Source organism: Cebus imitator, unplaced genomic scaffold, assembly GCF_001604975.1.
Source record: "Cebus imitator isolate Cc_AM_T3 unplaced genomic scaffold, Cebus_imitator-1.0 Scaffold207, whole genome shotgun sequence".
Lineage (NCBI taxonomy): Eukaryota > Metazoa > Chordata > Mammalia > Primates > Cebidae > Cebus > Cebus imitator.
The window spans coordinates 1090836-1112197 of NW_016107522.1; the positions used below are offsets into that span (position 1 = coordinate 1090836).

Consider the following 21362-nt stretch of genomic DNA (forward strand, 5'->3'; position numbering starts at 1 on the left):
ACACACACACACACACACACACACACCCCAAATCAATACAAAACAAAGTACGACTCCTGCTTCCTGATTTTAAAACTTAACTACAAAGCTACAGTAGTCAAATCAGTCAGTGTGGTACTGTCATAAGGACAGACATACATACAATAAGGAGCCCAGAAATCAGTTTTGCATATATGGCCAAACGGTGCCAAGACCATTAAATGGGGGAAAATACAGTCTTTTCAACAAATGGTGCTGGGGAAACTAGATTTCCACATGTAAAAGAATGAAATTGGACCATTACTTAACATTATACACAGAAATTAACTCAAAATATATCAATGACTAATGGTAAGTCCTAAAATTGTGAACTCTAAGAACACAGGAGAAAAGCTTTATGATACTGGACCTGGCAATGATTTCTTGGATATGACAGCAAAACACAAGCAACAACAACAAAATCCAGATAAACTGGGCTTCATCAAAATCAAAAATGTTTGTGCATCAAAGGATAGTACCAGCAGAGTGAAAAGGTTGGTACTGCCCGTAAAGAACGGAAGAAAATATCCGTAAATCATATATCTGATAAAAGATTAATATCCAGAATATATGAAGAACTCCTATAACTTAACAACCCAATTAAAAAATGTGCAGCAGACATTTGAGTAGACACTTCCCCAAAGAAGATAAACCAATGGCTGACAAGCACATAAAAGATGTTCAGCATTGCTGGGCATTAGGGAAATGCAAATCAGATTCCACTTCACATCCATCAGAATGGCTATTACCAAAATACAGGAAAAAATGCTAGCCAGGATGCAGAGAAACTGCAACCCTTCTGCACTGCTGGTGGGAAGGTAAAATGGTTACTGTGGAAAGCAGTGTGGGAAGTAGGAAAGTTCCTCTTCAAAGTTTCCTTTCTTGTTAAAGAATAAATTGTAAGTGTGCCAATAACTCTTTGTTAAGCCCTATCCTATGCAGCTGTTAGACATGCCATGCATACGGGCACGTAGCACATTCCATGTCCTCGTACTTTAACCAAGAGGTCTGTGCTGGATGTGCTCACAGGCATGTCCCAGCTCGCCATTGCTTTTACCTGTTTAGAAAAGTCTTAAGTTGTTAGCCAATTGGGTTTTAGTTTAGATTGTGATGTGTGACTCCAGCCAACAAAGATCAGATACAGTAGTAAGGACGACTCCAAATGTGTAAGGGATAAATATATCTGCTTTTCTTTGTTCATTGTACTCTCGTGGCAAGGTGGCTAGCGAGGGTACCCTTCCTGCAGTCCAGGAAGTAAAAATTGTGTTGCTGAAAGATCCTTTGTCTTCAGTGCTGATTTTTCTTTGTGGCACTGAGCATCTGTTTCCAACAGCAGTATAGTGGTTTCTCAAAAAAATGAGATATAGAATTAAAATATGATCTAGCAATTCCTCTTTCAGATATATTCCCAAACAATCCGAAAGCAGAGACGTAAACAGATATTTGTACACCCATGTTCCTAGCAACATCATTCACAATAGCAAGAAAGAAGCAACCTAAGTGTCCACTGACAGATGAAGGGATGATCAGCAAAATACAGTACATACAGACATGGAATATTGTTCAGCCTTAAAAAGGAAGGCCATTCTGACACAGGCTAAAATATAGATGAACCCTAAAGACATGCTAAGCCAGTGTGAAAAGGCAGTATCGTATAATTCCACTTAGATTCGCTATTCTAGAACAGCCAAATTTATAGTCAGGAAGTAGGATGGAGGGCGTGAGGGGCTGGAAGGAGGGGAATTGGGAGTTCGTGTTGAATGGGGACAGAGCTCAGTTGGGGAAAATGAAAAAGTTCTGGAGATGGAGGATGGTGATACTATACAATGTGAATGTACTTCATGCCACTGAACTGTACACTTAAAAATGGTCAGAATGGTAAATTATATGTTATGTATACTTTACCACAATCAAAACCAAAAAAAGGTTCTTCCAAGATGAGCGTCCAAGGGCCAAGCCTCCGCAACTTCTCAGGAAGGAAGGCAGTGCTTCCCTGGGCGCTGCTACTCTAGGAGCACGAGTGGAGCTGGCCCAGGCCTAGCCTGCCCCTCACCCTGTCTCCCTCCTGCACAAGTGTGTGGGGTACTCCTTGGTTCTCTTGGAACGAGGACCAAAGGCCAAGGGCACCAGAATCGGCCTTCGAAGGGGCAGAAACACACCTGGACATGGCTCAGCCAAGGACTCAGTTTCTGTTCTGTGGAAGCACAGAGCAGGCTCGGCAAGTGCCTGCCTCCTGCCATGCCACAGGGAGCACACGGCCCCCTCCTTGCTCTGCACCACGCCTCCCAGGCGCGCCCCAACAGCATGGGAGGCAGTGCTCTACTCTCCTGTCCTTCAGAGGAGCAAACTGGGGCTGCGGCTGCACCCTCGGCCACGGGCCACCAGCAGGAGTGAGCCCTCCACCCCAACCAGCCCCTCTGGGCACTTAGTAAACTACAGGAGGTCAACACAACACAGATTGTAAATTATGCTCCTGAAGCTCTGCTGGCCTGTCTCGGTGGGTAAAGTGAGTGGATGGCAGGCCATGCCCTGTCTTCCAGACCCCTATCCTGGGCACTGGACACTCCAGGCCCAGCAGGGAAGAGCCACGTCAGCAACTGAAGACACATCAAGGCCCAGCCCCATTTGGTGGATGGGGAAACTGAAGCACGGGGGGCTCACATGCCGGTGAGGTGCACAGTGGGGCTTGGGCTGGCTATGTCTGTCTTTGAAGGCCATGCATGACCTGTGCCAGGCCCCTGGCAAAGAGCTGAGGCACAGAGGGTAATCACAGTGGGCCAGGCCTGCCTGGAGGGGAGACAGAGGCACATAGGGCAGGGAGATGAGGCCCATAACCCCTCACCCATCCCGGCCTGGCTAACAGCCCATCTACCAGGTGGAGGAAACATGGCCTGCAGTGGCACAAACAGCAGCGCCAGCAAGGCAGTGTGGCTCCGGGTGGGCAGAGGGCTATACCCCACCTTCAGGCCAGGGTCTTATCAGCTCCTTCCCATGAGCACTCAGGTTATCTTGCAAAGCCCAGGCTGGGGCAGAATGGGAGTCAGACCTGGGCCTGGGTAACGCTCTGCCTATACAGTACTGCTGAATTCACCAAACCAAGGACCAAGGCTCCCTCTGTAAAACTGGGGGCTTCTCCAAGTCCCAAGTAGACTTCATGCTCCTACAGCCAGAACGACAAGCCCATCTCCAGCTCATGGCACGGCTGAGCACAGAGCTGGCATGGACGAGGCAGTCCGTCCCACACCCTGCCCTTTGGAGACGGCCTGCAGCCCCAGACACAGCCATCGTCCTTACCCGGACCCCGGAGGGATGGGACACTGGAGAAGTGGGAGGGACCACCTACCCTCTCCCAAACCAACCCCACCTTGGGCCATGCTGGTGACCAGGTATGGCTTCCATGGTACGCCTGTTCCCAGCTCTGCACCTGGGCCACGCGGAGGGGGCCGCGTGTTGGCAGGGGTGTCTATGGGTTCTTGGCCCCTGAAGCTAAGCAGCTCCAGTCACTCCCCCAGCAAGGAAGGGAGGGACAGCTGGGACTCACATAGGACTGTTTGTCCAGCGCCTGTTGGTAATTCATCTCTTCAGCTGAGGCTGAAACAACTGAGGGCAGGGTGGGCGGGCTACCTTGAGTGACAGGTGGAGGATGGGGACGCCTGGGACTAGGTCCAGCTCCTGCAAGGCACCATCACCCAGCCATATCCAGTTGACCCCAGTCATGCCATGAGCCCCGCAAAGCGGAGGTGCCTAGCGAAGACCCTCCTCCCAGCTGCTCGGGGCGTCTCACCCCGCAGAGCAGCCAGTCTCACACCCTGTGCGAGCCTCAGGGCCAGTATCTTTCTCAAGGGAGAGCCATCACCATGTGCTGGGTGTGGTGAGGGCAGGTGAAATGGGTACATGTCTCAGAAATGAGTGCCTCTTGTCACTGACATTAGCTGGAGAGGGCAAAAGAAAGGAACAGGAGCCCCAGGCCACAGTGTCTGAGGAATCTGGGCTTTTGGGTGCTTGGACACACCCCGAGTCCACTGAATGGTCTGTAGAGCCCAGCCTTCCCTGCCTGTGTGGGGCAGGATCCCCAGGGGCTGCATGGCTTCTGCACCCCTCTGTGTTGGGCAGAGCTTCCCAGGGGCCGTGTGGTACCAGCCATCCCTCTGTGTGAGGCAGGAGTCCCCGGGGGCTGTGTGGCTCCAGGCAATCCTTCCTATGTCTGCAATGACAGCAGTTCTTTGGAAATGAATCTCCTCTAATATCCTAGGACCATTCAAAAGACTTCTGAGAGCTCAGGATGGAAGAGCAGCCCAGCCTCGGAGTGGAAAGTTGCTCAGCTCTTAAAGGGACCAGGGGGAAGGAATTTCAAACATGAGGAGACATCCCCAGGTGCCAACCACTTGTAAGGAAAAAAGGAATTCTTGTTCCAGGACGTGTCTGAGTCAACAGCGGCGCCAAAGCATGAGCGGCTGCCGGGGGTGTGTGTGAGTGTGAGGGTGCGTGTGAGGGTGTGGGTGCTGTCAGCCCCTGGCCAGCCCTGGGAGGCCCCCAGCCTCTCGCTCTCAGGGGCACGTGTGCTGGTTTAAAGCCTGCAGCTGACCCTGCCTGCTGGGCCCAGCCCCCACCGGGTTCCCTGAACTTATGGACATGAGGCAGCATGCATCCCTGGGCCCCACTGGCTCACACAGGCATCAGGGCTGCAGGCAGTCACAGACACCACGCTGGCCTGTGTCTCCCTGGTGGGAACAGCTCAGGGGCTCCAGCTTGGCCTGATGGGAGGGAAGGCAGAGGACTGGGCTTTCCATGCTGCTTGCCAGCTCCTCTCCCTGGATAAAATCATGCCCCAATCAGAAGATATTCCCGCCAGAGCCCTGAAGCCAGTCCCATCCCTTAGGACACCCTGAGGCAGTGGGTGTCACTGCTCACAGTGTGACCGCAGAGTGGAGACTGTGCATGGGGACTTCCAGCCAGGTGCTGTGCTCCAAGCTATCGGGGCTGCTTCAGGGGATCTGGGAGGTTTAGCTAAGGGAGGACACCTGGTCTCAGGCCCCATGACTCTGGGGGACCCTCAGGTCACAGATGCTGACCTGGAGGCCAAGAATGCCTCTGGCAGTACACATGGGTCAGGCTGAGCTGGGCCTATGTAGCCAAGGCTAGGGGCCTGTGTGTGTCTGATGTTTACTGATGTGCATGCATGTGTTCACGTGTGCGAGTGCGTGTGAGGGGCTCTCTCACTGAGCCTCCAGCTGAGGACACTCCCATCGGATCCACCCGCTCCCGGCCCCAGCCATGTGACCATCTGCAGCCCCTCTTAGCGTAAGGCTAGTGGCTTCCCGAGGGTGGACCCAGTCCTCTCCTGGGGTGCAGGAATGGCTCTGCACACAGGTGCTGGTGATGGAGTGGCTCCCTCCTGCTACTCCTGTGCCTGGTGGCTGGCTCCCACCCTCGCCACCTCAAGCTGCACCTGGGATGCTCCCCACCAAACCCTTGCCACCGCTGGGCTTCAAGGCATTTCCTGATTCAGGCCCAGTCATGCTGCGTGCCCACGGCTAGGTTTCCCATTGTGGCTAGGTCTCCCATTGCAATCACTCTGTGGTGTGGCCTCTCCTGCATCACTTGAGTCCACCCTTCCAAGGCCTCTTTTGAGAAGAAAGCCAGCCAGGTCCCTGGCTCCGTACAGGCCAGCTCCAGCCTCTTCTCCCCCGACCGCCTGCCCTTGCCCAGGTGGGCCTTGCTCACGGCATCTTCTCCTTATAACACCCTCCCATCCTCACACCTCCCAGTGTGTCCCTCCAAAGTGCTAACCACATTTCTCTAGTCCCCCACAGTCTATACCCCAGGAGCCAGGCCCACACAGGTCCGATCTGCTGCTCATCCCTGGGAGGAAATGCCAGCCTTTCACAGGGCCTGGGACTGACCCACCCCTGATGCTGAAGGGTGAGGCACACGGCCAGGACACCTCCACTCTCGATGCTCTCTGAAAGGACGCCCCAAGATGCAGATAAAACATGTAGTCCAAGAGGTGCTTTGCAGCATCACAGAGGACAGCAAAGGTAGGACCAGGAAGGCGACTGAAGTGCCCAGGGACATGGGACCATGTGGAGGAGCCGGGAGCGGGCTGACCCTGACCCTAACAGAGCACAACCCCCACGGCGCTGGCTTGAGGGCGGGGGACAGCCCTACGTAGTGCCTCTGTACTTGGGAACAAGTTCTATAATCAGCATGCATTACTGCTATGGCAAGAAAAAAACTGAACAGAAGTATCTGAAAAGCAGTTTTCAGGTCTAACGCTAAATCATGCACAACCCTGAGCTTAAAGTCAACCTGCACAGGCACCTGTGTGGGCCCAGATGCTCCTGCGCACAGGGTGGGGGACACTGGCTGGCCAGCCCCGTCAGGTGGGCACTTGCCACCCACTGGCCCTGTCAGCATCCTTCTGCTTCATGACACCTTTCTGCTTGCTAAAGGGGGAATATGGCAGATGCCTGGAAATAAACAGCTGAGGCTCCCTTGAGAGAATGCTACTGCGGCCTGCTGTGGGTGCTCAGGCCCTCACTCAAAGGCCACTGTGGTGGCTATTTTTAGGTATCAACTTCACTGGGTTAAGGCTTACCAAGATTGCTGGTAAAGCTTTATTTCTGGGTGTGTCTGTGATTGGCATTTGAATCACTGGACTGAGAAAGGAAGACCGCCTTCTCCAACGTGAGCAGGGACCTTCCAATCTACTGTGCCACTCCATCACCAGCACCTGTGTGCAGAGCCATTCCTGGAAGAACAGGAAGGTGGAGGAAGGGCAAATCTCCTCTCTCTTCGGAAGCTGGGCCACCCATCTTCTGCCCTTGGACATCAGAACTCCAGGTTCTCAGGCCTTTGGGCTCTGGGACCTAACACCGGCAGCCCCCAGGTTCTCAGACCTCTGGCCTTGGACTAGCCTCCTCACTGGCTTCCCCGCTTCTCCAGCTTGCAGATGAGATGGCAAGATCTTGGGTTATCTTAGTCTCCATAACTGCATGAGCCAATTCCCCTAATAAATCCTCCCTCACCTGACTCTATACACCCTCTAAGTCCTGTCCCTCTGGAGAACCCTAACATAGCCCCCGCCACCCCAACCCCAGGGGATGCTGCCAGCCACGCTCTCCTCTTAAAGTGTGCCTGAGCCTTTAGAAATTGGGTCTCCCCATAGTGGGGGTGCTCCCCAGGTCTGGAGATGGTGTGTGGTACAGGCCTGGTGAGAGGAGGGCCTCTAGCCCCTCAAGACGAGGACCACTGCCTGGGCGCTAAGTTGTCTTTGGCTAAGGGGTGGGAGATGGAAACAAGTGCCTGCCACAGACTGCAAAGCCCTGGCATCCCTGGAGGCTGCCTTGCTACCAGACATCTGCACAGGACTCCAGACAGGTCCCTGGGCTGGCTGGTTGCAAATTCTGGCCCTGCTCATCTGGCTGGTGACCTCTGCCCGTGGGTCCCCTCAAGAGACCTCAGCACTGCAGCAAGGCACTGTAGGCAGATGCTAGCCTGAACCCCTCTGCCACTGGGAAGACATGGAGGTACCCATGTACCAGAGGAGAGTGACATGGACACCGTGTCCTAGCAGAGCAGTTGCAGCAAGTGTCAAACGGCGGTGGAGGCTTCTGGATAGTGGGAGCACTCCGCGTCTCACAACACTCAGGAGTGGCTACCTTCCTCTCCTGTAGCTGGGCTGGGTTGCACTAGGGAGGGTGGGTGACTGAGCACACACACACACTTGCAGGCCATCAACCCCTGGCTCTGTGGCAACCCATGAAACTTGGTCCCCAAGGCCTTCCTGGCGGCCCAGGGCAGCACCTGCGGCCTGTATGGAATGTACAGAGTCAGTGTCGGGCAGGAGGGGGCTCCCTGCTATGAGGGCTTCCTGAACTTTCCATTCTGGGCTTCTTCAGCCTTTGCTGATCTGGCCTGATCCACTGCCTGCCTGGGTCCCCAGCTGACCTACTTGCTTAAGGATGGGGGTTTGCTCTTTCCTGGAACAGCTCACACCAATCCCACTACCTGCCTTTTACCCACGTGGCTGAAACCTGACCTCCCTCTACTTTATAAGAACAATGTTCTCTGCTGCGCATGTTGCCAGCCCAGCTTCCAGGAAGGCAGAGGAACAAACCCGTCCTTACCGGGCCCGGCTTCCCGATGCGCCTGCTTGGATGGTTTTAAAGCCTGACTTGGGAAGCCTGAACTTTTTCAGGGTTCAGGAGGTGGGCCGACAAGCAGCAATCTGTCCGGACTTGCGTGAGCAAAACCAACTGCTCAGACCTGCTCACCTTCCTGCCTGCCAGGAGGGAACAGAGGCAGGAGAGGAGGGGCCAGGTCCCTTCAGCCAGAAGCCCTGGGGGCTGCGGCAGGCTGGGCGGGAAGGAAGGAGCCTGGCCGGCTGAGGCCCCGTTCTCCAGGCAGGGCTGGAACCACGTGCTCTCACTCTGGGGCCCACCTTCTCCCCGGCTTAGTACCTGGGTAGGGCCTCTCCTTACAGGTGACATCACAACCCTCTCAACTTCCCCGGGAGACCATCTTGTCTGCCTGCCCTTGATCCTCTCAAGGGAGCTAACGCATCACACCTGGTGACAACTGCTTCCGGCAGGTGGCCACTCATCTGGCTGGACCTTGAGGAGGGTGGGCCGGTGGTCCCTCAAGACCAGCCCAGGGTCCCCGCACCATCCTGGGCTCCCTGGCGAGCCCACCCTCTCGCAGAGCAGCTGTGTTACCCTCCCACATGCAGACACTGTGGCAGGCATGAGCCCCACGCCTGGCTGATGCCTGCTCGCCACTCTGGGGAGTGACCTGCCTGCACCTTGTCACTGGGGAGGGGCTTGGGGGAAATCCCGGAGGCACAGGCCTGTGTGTGAATCCCAGCTCTGCCACCAGTGACCTTAGGTGATGAGTGATTTAGGCTCTTTGAGTCTCAGTTTATTCATCTGCAAAACGTGCCCCTGCCAGTGAGGCCTGAGTGAGGATGGCCTGGCCTGAAGTGGTGGCAGTCACTCACAGCCCCTCTCAGCTCCCAGACTGCACCTTCGGAACAGGAATGCCCGCCTTCATGCCACGACTCCTCGGCAGTGCCACCGCGCTGGCGTCACCCCACAGCACAGCGCCTTCCCTCCATCCACTGTGGTCGGGCTGGAGGATATGGCCGTGCCGCTGCAAAGCTTTCCCTGCCAGGGAATGTGGACCAGGATTCCAGGGAGCATGCAGCTGCATACTCCCCAGCCTGGAACCCTGCTCCAGGAGGACACCCCACCTCACCCAGGCCACCATGACGCAAACACAAAACCTCAGTGCTTACAGATCCCGATCTCCCAAGGTCACCAACGCTCCGGAGAGGTAAATATTTACACAGGCGCCTCTAAAGCTCATAACTCAGAGGGAGATGCTCTGCCTGCAGCCGAGGCGCTGCAAACACATGCCCACATGTGTTCCTGCAAGGCCTGCAGCACACAGCTTTAATTCTCAGGTGATGCGTGGGCCCTTCTGTCCTAAGCCAGCAGGGGACAGCAGCGGGGTGCTGCGAGAATGGGGCTGGGGCTACATGAGGCGGGGGCACATTCCAAGGCTGGGATGATGGGGGGGCTGCCACCCCCCCCACTCCTTTCCTAGGGGATGTGAGAAGCTTCATACACGGAGCAGTGCCCCACAGGGGCAGCCCTGGGTGCACCCGCAGCAGACAGTACTCAAGGTGGCTGGGGACTGAGGGCGAGGCCAGGCACCAGGCTAGAGGCACAGACAGCAGTGTCGTTGCCATCAGAGGGAGAGGCTGAGGCACAGGGCGTGGACATCCACCTCCGTGGCTGGGCTTGGGGGTGACACAGGTAGGCTTCACTCTGGGAAAGGCCCACCCAGATTTTCACTGGGAGTGGGGGAGCCCTGTGACTTCAGAGCCGTGGGTTCCAGGCTCTGGTTTAACTGCAGGATCCTTTCCTTCCTACCCAATCTCAAAGGGACCCCAAAATATGGGGCCAATGGCTGTGAGGGGCCCTGGCACAGGAGGAGCTGCCTGCTCATCTAGCCTTCCTGGGCTCCGTGCTGTGCAGCTGCCACCATGGGCACTGCTGAGGACCTCAGGGAAGGCCATGGGGGGTGCGTGCTGCAGGGAGGATGCTGGTCAGCTGCCATCTGCCCACCGCTTACACTAACAGGTCCCTGGCTGAGCTCCCCCCACCAGCAGGGTCCCATGGGGTTCAGAGGTCAGCAGGTGGACCACTTCTTGGCATGTGCCTCGGCTGGAGGATGAGATGTGCCTGGGCCAGCCTGGCCCTATCTGGTGCAGGCACCAGGATACCACAGGCCCAAACCCATACAAGATGAAACCATGAACGGGAGGAGAGACGCAGGGAGGATGCTACCCGTGGAATCTGGCACCAGGACCCATAAAGAACACTAACAAACCAACATGCGAAGCACAAACAACCGTTCAGGGGAAAACAGGCCAAAGACACGAGTAGGTCCGTGGAGGGAACCTTAGCAGCCAATAAACACATGGTAAGATGCCCATCTCTTCGCCACGGGGAAATGGACTCAGAGCACAGAGGTCCCATTTCCCGGCTCCTACCCTGGCAGAAATGAGCCGAGTGTGCCCAGCCAAACAATGGGGAACCACAGGCACAGCACGGTGATGAGGAGAAGCCCCCTGACACTCTCCTAGGGACACATAAGGACCATGAGCAAGCACTGTGGCTGCACCTGGACTATGATGGCCCCGCAGCTGTGTTACAACAAAGCAGGGATCCGTCTAGGCTGCCTTGATGTTAAGTCCAGCAGTCAATGAATTAAACATGCATGTCAGGGGGCAAAAGGGATAAATCTCTACACAAGGCTGAGTGAAGACAGCAAGTTGCAGAAGGTTAAGTAGAGTTTGATAAGGGTTCTGGAAAGTTAGTAACATCAAAACGGCACTGTGTATCATTTAAGGAATAGACACATCTATGGCGAAAGCATAAACACAAGGGCAGAGAACATGGGCAACGCAGGACAGTGGTGACGAGCGAGGCTGCGGGGAGGTAGGGGTGGGGTGGGGTGGGGTGCAGTGCATGGGGTCTTCACCTGTAAACTGCACCCAGCTCTTAGCCTGCAGTGGGAACAAGAGGTGAAGCTCCACAAGGCTTCCCAGTTACACCCCTGGATATGCCACGCAGGGGGTGACATCAGCTGGTGGGGTCCGGGGAAGGGAAGAACCACTGCATCTGAGGAACAAGGCCTGAGACCACAGCCAGGTAGGCCTCTGCCCAGGGCCAGCATCATGCAGCGTCTACCCTTTCCTCCTCTTGACCCTGAGTTCCTCTTGGTCAGATGGCTGGGGGTGGAGTCAGATGGCTGCGGATGCAGTTAGGCTGCCACCAACAGGGTCTCTCGACCTTGGCACCAGGACAGATGTGCAGTGTCTACATCCTGGCTGCTGGCCAGGGAGGGTCAGAGCTTTCTGGAGATCCTAGTAGAGACACCCTTTTGTCAAGTGGGCACAGTCAGGAAGGCACTGGGTGGTCCCAAGGCCATAGCCCAAGGTAAGCAGGAGACACCCCCCCCGCCCAGTTAAAGCGCAGCATGTTCCAGGTCATCACCTTGGAAGGCCAGTGATGACGCCTGGTGATGTCCCAGATAACAGGACCCAACCTGCACAGACTTCGGCTGCTTTGAGAGAAGCTGCCTGCAAACCAACCAGTTCATGGAGTGAGAACAAGAGCTGACTTCCTAGCTGGCTCTGGAGGTCTCTTCCCTGTCTCCAGGAGAGATGGGCCAGATTTCAGCCTCTGTGAACAGAGGCCACAGTGCAACTGTGGGTGCAATTCAAGTGACTACCTACTAAGTAGGACTACCCACACTTAGGACAGACACTAAGTATGCCCACGTTACAGATGGGGAACCTGAGACGCAGAAGCTTGTGAGATGCAAAGCCAGGATGTGGCCCAGCTGGTCTGGCTGCAAGCCTGGGGCTCCTCTTTTGCTCTGCTGCCACGCTGGCATGGTCCCGGGGTTCTCCAGCCCCGAGGTGGATCCTGGCCAGCCTCTCCTGCCCTCCTTGTTGCTGGGTTACCCATAGAACCTTCTGTCCCTGTTTGCTGTGGAGGGTGAGGAATGGCGTGGAGCTTACAGAGTGGACTCCTTGCTGGGCTCTCATCTCCCACTCCATGAGGTGGAAATGGGGCCAGATCTAGAAGGCAAACTGGGCTAGCCCCAGAGCTTGGCCACTCCCACGTCCACCTGATACAGCTTCTGAGCAGTGGCCTGGGCTGACCAGTGGAGAGCCCCTCCTAGGGACGGCTGGGATCCTGACCAGCGGGGGCGGTCACCCACGGCCACTGACCTCTGTGGCCTTCAAGGCTTCGTAAACAATTAACTCCAGAGTTTCAATCTCTCCAGTTTGTATCTTTCCAGACAATTAGTGACTTGCTCTGATGGCCCGCCTGTTGGGCCTTTTAACATTCTCTGTGTAAACAACCCTAGGCAGCTGTGCTGGACACGTGTGGCCTTCAAAGACAGGCCAGGTGCAGGCCGTCGGGAGCCGCCTCTCGCTGATGCCCTGGCCCCGAGGCCAGCCTCACTGCGGCACGCGGAGAGCTGCTGACAGCTGCCTCTCCAGATGAGGAACTGGCGCTCCACCAGACTGCAGAATGCTAAGGGGTTATGAGTGGCCATGCGGTCACAGGGGTCACAGTTAAGTCACTGGTTCCTCTACAGAACAAAATGGCAGACACCCCCCTTTTAGAGATGGGAAGACTGAGGCTCAGGCAGGTATCTACCTGGGCGCATGAGACCCACTGGCCCCAGCCACAAGGTAGGAGAGGCTGTCCAGGGCATTCCTCTCTTCCTTGGACTCCCAGCAGAGCTTTCCAGAAAAAGCCCACCCAATGCACAGCCCAGGGCCTGAGCGGGCAGCAGAGGCCTTACAGGTTCCCTGCCCTCCACCGCAGCCTCAGTGCCTGGTCTGCACAGAGAGGACCCAAGAGCTCCCGGCCTTGTGGAACTTGGGGCGTGTCACCCCCACCAGCATCCCCCAGGGAGGTGGGCCCCAGCCCCAGAGCACACGCTGTGTGAGTCGTGAAGTCAACGAATCAAGGACCAACAGTGGGTGGGTGTGGGGCCCCAAAGGTCCTGTGCCCAGGAGGGAGCTCAGGGCAGAGGCACGGCAGCAGAAGGCCACAGGCTGGCAGGGACGCATGTGAATCCTTAGTGCAGCTCCCGGCACCCACAGAGCTGGCTCAGGAGCAGCCGGTGGCATGGAGGGGAGAGCTGTCCTGGATGGTTTTCACTCTATGGTCAAGGAAACAGCCCCAGCTTCACACCATGGCTGGGGTGGCATGCATGTGGTCTCTGGTGGCTGGACAGCCTCCCTCTGCCCATCTGCTGACCTAAATGTCCTCTGACAGCATCTACCCTGGGTTGATGGTCTGGGATCAGCACTTTAACGCTCCTGTGTGGCTGCGTACAGGACAATGCCCCACTAGGAAAGGGGCACCTTCAGGAAAGGAACAGAGACATTAGGCCACAAGTCCCACAGTCAGAAAGCAACAGGCCTGCAGACAGGGGCCCCTCTCCACTCACGCCGCCCATCTCCACTGCCCACTCTTGCTGTGACTGGCTGGGTCTCAGACGATGTGTCTGAAACCGAACTGTGCTTTCAGAGTGCTGCTTCCATTCTATGCCCGTCCATCCTGCAAAACCCTGTGTGTGGGAGGCTTCTCCACCCCCTCAGGGTACTGCAGGCCATGCCTCTTGCTGCCACCAGCTTGCGGTCATTTGGCCGGAACAACCTCATCCCCTAGTGCTAAGGCTATTTTTTTCAGCATAACAGACCCCACCCAAACCCCAAACAGACAGCAAATCTTCATAGAAAGAGAGAGCCAACTGAGTTTCTGAAAAGGCAAGAACAAGAGTCTTAAGAGATGAAAACCTTTTTGCAGCAAAATGTCACCTCACCTCTAAGTGCTGCTGTGGAGTGGGCCTCAAAAAGAGGAGAGCAGGTGCCACTGAGTGTCCAGGTGGCTGCAGAGAAGTGCCTGAAAAGCAGCTGGCAGGGGACAGCCCGAGTCTGCCTCCCGCCTGAATCACACAGCCTTCCAGCAGGGCTCCCATGACTGGCCCTCACACGCTTCCACTCAGTAACTGCCCCACCGAGTTCGGCTTCTCACGCTCTTCCCACCTCAAACCCAAAAGACCCACCACACGCCACCATCAAGCGGGGGTTCAGCCCAGTCCTGCTGCCTCCCTGCTGCTGGAGGTCTGACCCAGAAACACCCCACAGTATTTCACAGAGGGGAAATTCAGTCCCACAAAATGCCATGTGGGTTGGTGACAGCACCCAGAGAGGGAAGCTGAGGGGTTGGGAACATTCCCGGGCTTCCCACCTCCTTTCTACTGAGGCGGGGCAAGGACACAGGAGCAGAGGGATGGCCTAGACCCACCTACACCCACACACGCTCACAGCACTGCCTCCCACATGCTGATCCTCCCTGGGCCGGGCTAGTGGTGGCATCGGTGGTGCAGGACCAGGGGAGCATCTGAGAACAACCCATCTTACCGGGAGGTGGCAGAAGGGGCTGGCCACACTGCGCCAGGAGCCAAGCACCACCATGGGCAGTCTCTGTTGCCAGGGGGCTGACCCTCAGGCAGCCTTGCTACCTTTGCAGAGCCCAGAGCCCAGCATGACGCCTGTCCTGCGGCTCTGGGTGAAGGCTGCCAGACGTCTTCCAGTAAAGGCAACCACACAGGCCTACATGAGAAACTCTGTGTCTGCCCAGCTCTCAGAAGCCCTAGTGTTCTGCATCTGGTTGGTCTGGGCCAGCGGCAATCGTTCCCACCTGTGGACAGTCTTCCATGCCCGTGCAGGATGGGGGGAGCAGAGGGCTGGGTGCAGCACACAGCCTTCAGGACATACTGACAGCTGTTCACATGCTAACTCCCGGCCCTCCAGGCTGAGAGAGGGACTGGCACGTTCTCTATCTTCTCCGGGCCCTGCCTTCCTTGTGTGGAAAATGGGGCCCATCTTCATACCCTTGTCTTGTGGGATTGTGGGGTCCAAACAAGATGACCCATTCCAAGTGCCTGCTAAGTGCTCAGGGGACAAGAGCCACCCTGTCTGCTTCCCTGCATGCCCCCATGGCCTGTCGTGCCTCTTCCTCATAGAGGGGAAATTCAGTCCTGCAAAATGCCACATGGGATGGTGATGACACCCCGACTACGCTCCAGACCCCTGGGAGCTGCACTCCTCTCTCAGCAGGGGTGAAATGCAGCCACCTGTGAGCAGGTAGGGGCATGTGGGTGACTGGGCATGGCTGCTCCCAAGCACCCTACACAGATGGGCCACCCCGAGGGCACTCATTGGGCAAGGCTTGGCAATAAAAACCATAAGACTGGCACTTTTTGGTGATTTAAGAAAATAAATTTTAAAAAAATTCACAATAGGCCAGCACAGTGGCTCATGCCTGTAATCCCAGCACTCTGGCAGGCGGAGGCGGGCGGATCACCTGAGGTCCAGAGTTCAAGACCAGCCTGGTCAACATGGTGAAACCCTGTCTCTACTAAAAATACAAACCAATTAGCCAGGTGTGGTGGCAGGAGCCTGTAATCCCAGCTACTTGGTAGGCTGAGGCAGGAGAATTGTTTGAACCCGGGAGGGAGAGGCTGCAGAAGGCTGAGATCACACCATTGCACTCCAGACTATGGACAGAGTGAGATTCCATCGAGGAAAAAAAAAAAACATTTTTTTTCACATAATATGCAGTACCAACGAGCGTGCCAGTGAGATGGGCGCTCACAGTACAGCTGGGAACATACCACGAGTCGGTGCTCTGAAAAGGAAGGTAACATTTGTACCAAGGGCAGTAAAACATTCAGACTATTCAACTCAGAAATTCCACTCCTAGGAATCTCCAAAGGAAATCAGAGCTATGCAGAATATTCACACAAAAGGACGCGTCCTGCAGCAGTCCCCACAGAGCCCAGAATGGGCAACCTGCATGCTCAGCCACTGCCAGCCAGCGGCGCACACCCAGAGTGGAGCAGCTGCAGCCACTCAAATATTAAGTTTTAATGGCAACAGACAACATTTACGGTGTAATTTATATGATGGCTTCAATTACAGCGGAAAACTATGCATGAGGAATGGATGATTTTCCTTTTCTCCCTCTGCCTCATGCTTTCCTCCCACTCATCTACCAAACAATCTATAACCACAACAAAGGGGGCTGTGAAAGAAAAAGCCCCCCAGTCCCAAAAGACAACAAAACCATGCCCTGCTCCTCCTCCCTCCTGGGCCCTTGGGGACGTCAGACCCAAGGTGGCCACTCGCCTGCATGGCAGGCAGAACTCCCACTAAGAAAAATACCTGGATTCCCTGGTCCTGGGGCCCAGGTGGGCACTGCACTCTCTGGGATTGGACTCTCTGATCCAGGAGAGGAGTCCCCAGGGCTCCTTGTGGCCCAGGTTTTACGTGTGAAGTGCCTAGGGCAGGAAGCTCTGGTGTGAAGGCCACCGGAGCAGTACTGCAGAAATGATCTCCCAAGCCACAGGACCATCTAAAATGATCCTGTTGCCAAACATTCAGAAGTTTGCCTTACCATGTGTCTGCTTAAAATGAAGGGTTTTAAAAAATCTGCTTTTAGTAAAAATCTAATTAGGAACATCTTGACCACAGATTCCCTTCTCATCTCAACCAAAGGCCTCTCTAGGCAATGCAGGAGACAGTGACAGCCCCTGCCCAGTCCCCAGGTCCTGTTCATTGGCCCCAGTCACATGCTCTGGGTAACATCTGTCCCCATCACAAGGGTCTGTCCCTTGATCTCAAAGAAGAAAGGGATTATAAAGGTAAGGTGGAAGCTGTCATGTATCACAGAAACAAAGGCTTTCATCTAAGGCCACCCCCACCTGGTTCACCCCACCAAGGAGCCCCCCGGGTTCTCAGGGAACAGCATGGCATTCAAGACTGGCTGTGAACCTGAGTCACAGGGAAAGGGTGGGAAAGAGCCCAAGAAAAAACATTCTCATGGTGCCAGGATGAGGGCAGTGCCCACTTGGCATTAAACCACAGCAGTGTCAATGCATGGTGCAGGTGCCAGGGTGGCAGACGGGAGAGCGGCTGAGGCATCGAAGACAACAGGGGAGCCAAGGAACAGAAAGCCAGGGGAGGCTTCCTGGAGGAGGAAGCATTTGAGCACAGGCTGAAGGGGGGGAGGAGCAGGCAGAACAGTGGGGTAGGAGAGCAGCCGTGCCAGGTGGAGGGCACACAGGCCCAGCACCAGGAATTTCTGGAACCTAACAAGGCTTCAGGATCATGGAGGGTGGGGAAGGGCACAGGTCAAAGACGAGGTTGCAGGTATTGAGAGGGCTGTACACCATCAACCTGTGGGTCCTGCTGCCATCTTCCTGCAAGGAAGCACTGTCTCTGCAGGACAACGTCACGGAGGCTGCAAGCCCACTGAGGGCTCCAGAGAGGCCCTGCTGCAGAGAGGATGTGAGCTGGGCCCGCGACCCCAGCCGAGGTGGCCCAGACACCACACTTGGGCTCCAGATGCCCTCTGTGGCCCCAAATGAAGGCTACATGATTTCAGGGACATTTCCAGGGTGGCCCGGGCAAGACCTTGACCATGCCTCTTCTTTGCGTTGCCTCAGGTGGACGGGAAGAGGAAGGAGGGAGGTTCTGGCTCTGGAGCACCATCAGAACCCCCTGAGTGACAGCGGCGGAGTGTGGGGTGCTGAGACCTTCTAACCGAGTGGTCCCTGGAATGGCTGGCCATTTGGCTGCTGCTTGGGGATGGCCGCAGCTCTCCAAGACCAGCCAGCGAATGTCCTTCCAGGGCAGTCTTACAAGCACTCTGGCTGATGTCAGCAGGTGAAGCAGCCCCTACAGCGAACACAGGACTAAAGAGGGACCTGCCAGCACTCTGCTCACACACCTGTTCCTCTCTACCAAGACAGCCAAGCACCAACAGCCGCTAGAAGTCTAGAAGTTCCAAACCATATTCCAGGAAGAGGTCAAAAACCTGTCCGTCTCCACGTGTCACCTGAGTGTACGCGCAGCTCAGAGCAGCCCAGGCGGATGCTGTGCAATGGGGAGGCTGGCAGCTGGGAAGAGCCCCACATCTGTTACTCGCACCCCAGGCCCACCTTGCCTACGCCCTCACAAACCGCAGCAGGGGCTGGGAGGGGTTTGGTGGAGAGGTTCCGGGAGCCAGCCTTGGGCAGGGAGGCGGGCAAAGACAGGAGGAAAAGAGGGTCTCAGTCCCCAGAGAACAAGGAGAGGGCAGTGCAGAGCCGGAGTGAAGGCATCACGGGAGGGCCAGGGTGACAGACCTGAGTCTTCTGACACTAAGCCCACTCAACACCGGGCACCCCAGCAGGGGATGGGCACTGCCCCTGACAGAGAGTTGCTGGGTCCCTGGGTAGATGAGGGAAGTGCATCCCAACTGCCACAGCACAGCAGCTTAGCCCAGCCCCAGCCTGGGCCAGAGGACTCAGGTGGTGGGACAGCCTCGGCAGGGGACCTCAGTGCAGCTCAGTCCAGCAAGCACAAAGCCAAGAATATCTTGGCCTTCCGAGGAAGCTCATTAAAAAAACAATCTACCTAGTGTCTGCAACATAAATGCAGGGAGTGGAGGCGGAAAAGAGGGACTTGGAGGGCGGGGCGCTGTCACCTGCCTGGTGGCACAACCCACTTGCAGAGTGGGTGGCAGAGGGGGTCTCCTGAGGGCCCTGGAAGCCCCTCCCCACCGGCCGCATGCTGCTGAGCTGGCAGTTTCCAGGCTGGCAGCCCACCTCGGCGAGAGGCATCTGCGTTTTCCATTTTTGCTCCACAGATGCTTTCTGGGCAGGGGGAGCCGGGCCTCTCTGGTGCAGCACCTGGGGCCCCATCGGCCTCACGAGGTCCTCCCACTCTCGTGGACAAACTCTCGAGAAAGGAGGCCAAGGCCCTTCACCCATGGGACCCACAGGGGTGCAGGAGTGCAGGGCTGCAGGAAGAGCATCCTGATTGCAATCTGGGGCTGAGGTGGCCTCTGCTGAGTAGGCTTACTTCAAAGGCTCCAGCTTCTTGGCAGCCTGAAGCTTCCACGCACTCCTCTTAAGCTCCTGAGCTGTTAAGTCCCTCTGGCAAAGGGGGCGGCCCCCACCCTCTCACCCATAACAGGCAAGGAGGCGCCTGTTGGGATTGGTCGGTCACCAGCTCTGGGAGACTGCTGCTCTGGCTGGCAGAATGGTGGGCGGGGGCATGGCTGCAGTTCCAGGCCCAGCTCAGCCTAGCACAGAGCGGCTGGACCAAGTTTAGGGGGCTCTGCAGCAGGAATATGCATCTGTGCAGAGCAGACCAAGGGCTGGGCCGGAAGCAATCCTTCAGGGACCCTAGACAGGCAGCTCTGTGACCGCCAAGTGTAAGGGGCCTAGAACGTTACCTCCCAAGCTGGGAGCTGGTGTGTGTGTGATGTCCCTCCAACTCTAGGACCCCAATTTCCTGACAGTCTGAGAAAGACTACAGAGCAACGATTGAGGGCTGTGCAGGGGAGCAGTCACTTGGACTCTGCTCAGCTCCAGGCTGGCCAGACCTTTGAGGCTCCCCAAGCACACCTGAGAGCCTGCAGCCTCTGGACTCAGAGAGACAGGCGCACACCTGCAGCCGCCCAGCCTCCTATCCCCAGCCAGTCTGCAAACTCAGTCCCAAGGCAAATTTGGAAGAGAAACAAAAGGCAGGCAGGAAGCCCTGCTACTGGCCCTTCCCAGCCCAGACTTCAGGGAGGAAAGCCGCGCAGGGCATCCCTGTGGGACAGATGGGCACCAACCAGAACAGGAGGAAAATAACCCCAACTTTAACTGCTGGAAACCCAGCAGCACCCCAGGTGCCCCTACAAACTGCTTCCCAGGAGAGCTGCCCCAGCGCCCTCCCATGCCCTGCTTCCTTACTGCTGCTCAGCTCTGTGCTCCCCAACTCCCGCGGACATGGAGCTGTGGGACCCCAGGGAAGGGGTCTGCAGCACAGGTTCCCTGGACCAGCTCAGCTACCCCCAACCTGGCTGGTGGCTTCCTGGGGAAGGTGGCTCCTATCGTTGGCTTTTGTTCCTCTCTCCAGGCAAGCCTGTGCTGGAAGAACTCCGCGGACAGGCCCACTGAAAGGACAGGCGGCATGCCTCCTCCCCGCCCCCAGCCCCAGGTCAACAGGGCCTTTGTTCTACCTGCACACACCGGCAGGAAGGCGGGCAGAGCCAGCCCCCTTCCCTGGCAGCTCCCTCACCCTCTGAAGGCAGGTACCCTAGGCACAGGGGCGGCCCCTCACTACTCTCACTTCGACTTTGGGGATCACAGCACCGGAGGGGCACGGGGAAGCCAACACTCCAGGTGGGCCACGCACACTCCCGGAAGCCCTCGTCCCCAGGGCCAGCAGGCCAGACCTCATGGCGTACAGCAGGTGAGGTGGCCCGAGGGCAGCGGTGCAGCCAAGCCGGCAGTGGGACAGCAAGAGGCAAGAAGAGGGTGAGAGCGAGGTCAGAAAGCTCAGTGACAGCCGGCCAGGGCAGAGGAGCTGGGAGTCTCGAGCGCCCGGCAGGTCGGGAGGGGTGGTGGCGAGTGGGGGCCCCAAGAGGGCCGGAAAGGGGGCTGGGGAAGGCAGAAAACGGGAATGGGGAGGGCAGGCCGACCCAGCACAGCCCGGCGGGCACACGGCCCGGCCTTGGGGGCGCAGCCGCGCGAGGATCCCGCCGCCCCGGCGCTCACCTGGGAGTGCGCAGCGCGGCGGGGTCGCGGCGGTCCAGCACGCCGGGCACGCAGTTGGTGAGCTCGGTCCAGTCGGCGTGCAGCCCGCAGCTCCAACCGGTGGAGAAGCGGGAGAAGAGCCAGGTCTCGCGGCGGTTGGGCCGGTAGCAGGTGCACTTCTTCTGGCCCGGCCGGCAGTCGCAGGGCACCTCGAGGCGGACGTTCTGCACGAGGTGGCGGCCGAAGGTGGTGCCGCCCGTCTTCTGGATGTGCAGGAAGACGATCACGTCGTCGCCCTTCATGTCGAAGCGCAGCGAGCGCTCCAGCTCGCGCACCGGGAAGTAGTACTTCTTCTCGTAGTGGGGGTCGGGCGTGGGGAACAGGTCCAGGTCGTCGGGCGGCGCGCGGCCGCCGGGCGCGCCCAGGCTCAGCCCCGGGCCCGCGTACTGGTACAGGATGAGCATGAAGCACACCGAGCCCGCCACCACCAGCACGAACTTGCTGGCGCGCTCAACCATGGTCCTGCCGCCGGCGCGCCGCCGCCGCATGTGTCACCATCGCCGGGGCCCGGACGCGGGGCGCGGGGCCTGGGAGGGCGGGGGGCGCGGGCGCTGCTGCCTCCGCCGCCGCCCGCGCTCCGGCCCAGCCCGGCTACTCGGCGCCCAGGC

General features: G+C 57.2%; 1 protein-coding gene and 1 long non-coding RNA gene across 2 annotated transcripts in view; one reads left to right on the plus strand and one right to left on the minus strand.

The window, feature by feature from the left end:
* HS6ST1 (heparan sulfate 6-O-sulfotransferase 1) overlaps positions 1 to 21352 on the minus strand; it is a 51832-nt gene extending 30480 nt beyond the window's left edge. Inside the window, exon 1 of the mRNA XM_017548460.2 lies at positions 20716 to 21352. Within this exon, the coding sequence (XP_017403949.1) occupies positions 20716 to 21242 (527 nt within the window). The 5' untranslated portion in view covers positions 21243 to 21352. The remainder of the gene's footprint in view (positions 1 to 20715) is intronic.
* The window catches only part of LOC108317783, a 34983-nt gene continuing 33918 nt past the window's right edge, over positions 20298 to 21362 (plus strand). Inside the window, exon 1 of the long non-coding RNA XR_001830886.2 lies at positions 20298 to 20410. This is a non-coding gene — a long non-coding RNA (uncharacterized LOC108317783). The remainder of the gene's footprint in view (positions 20411 to 21362) is intronic.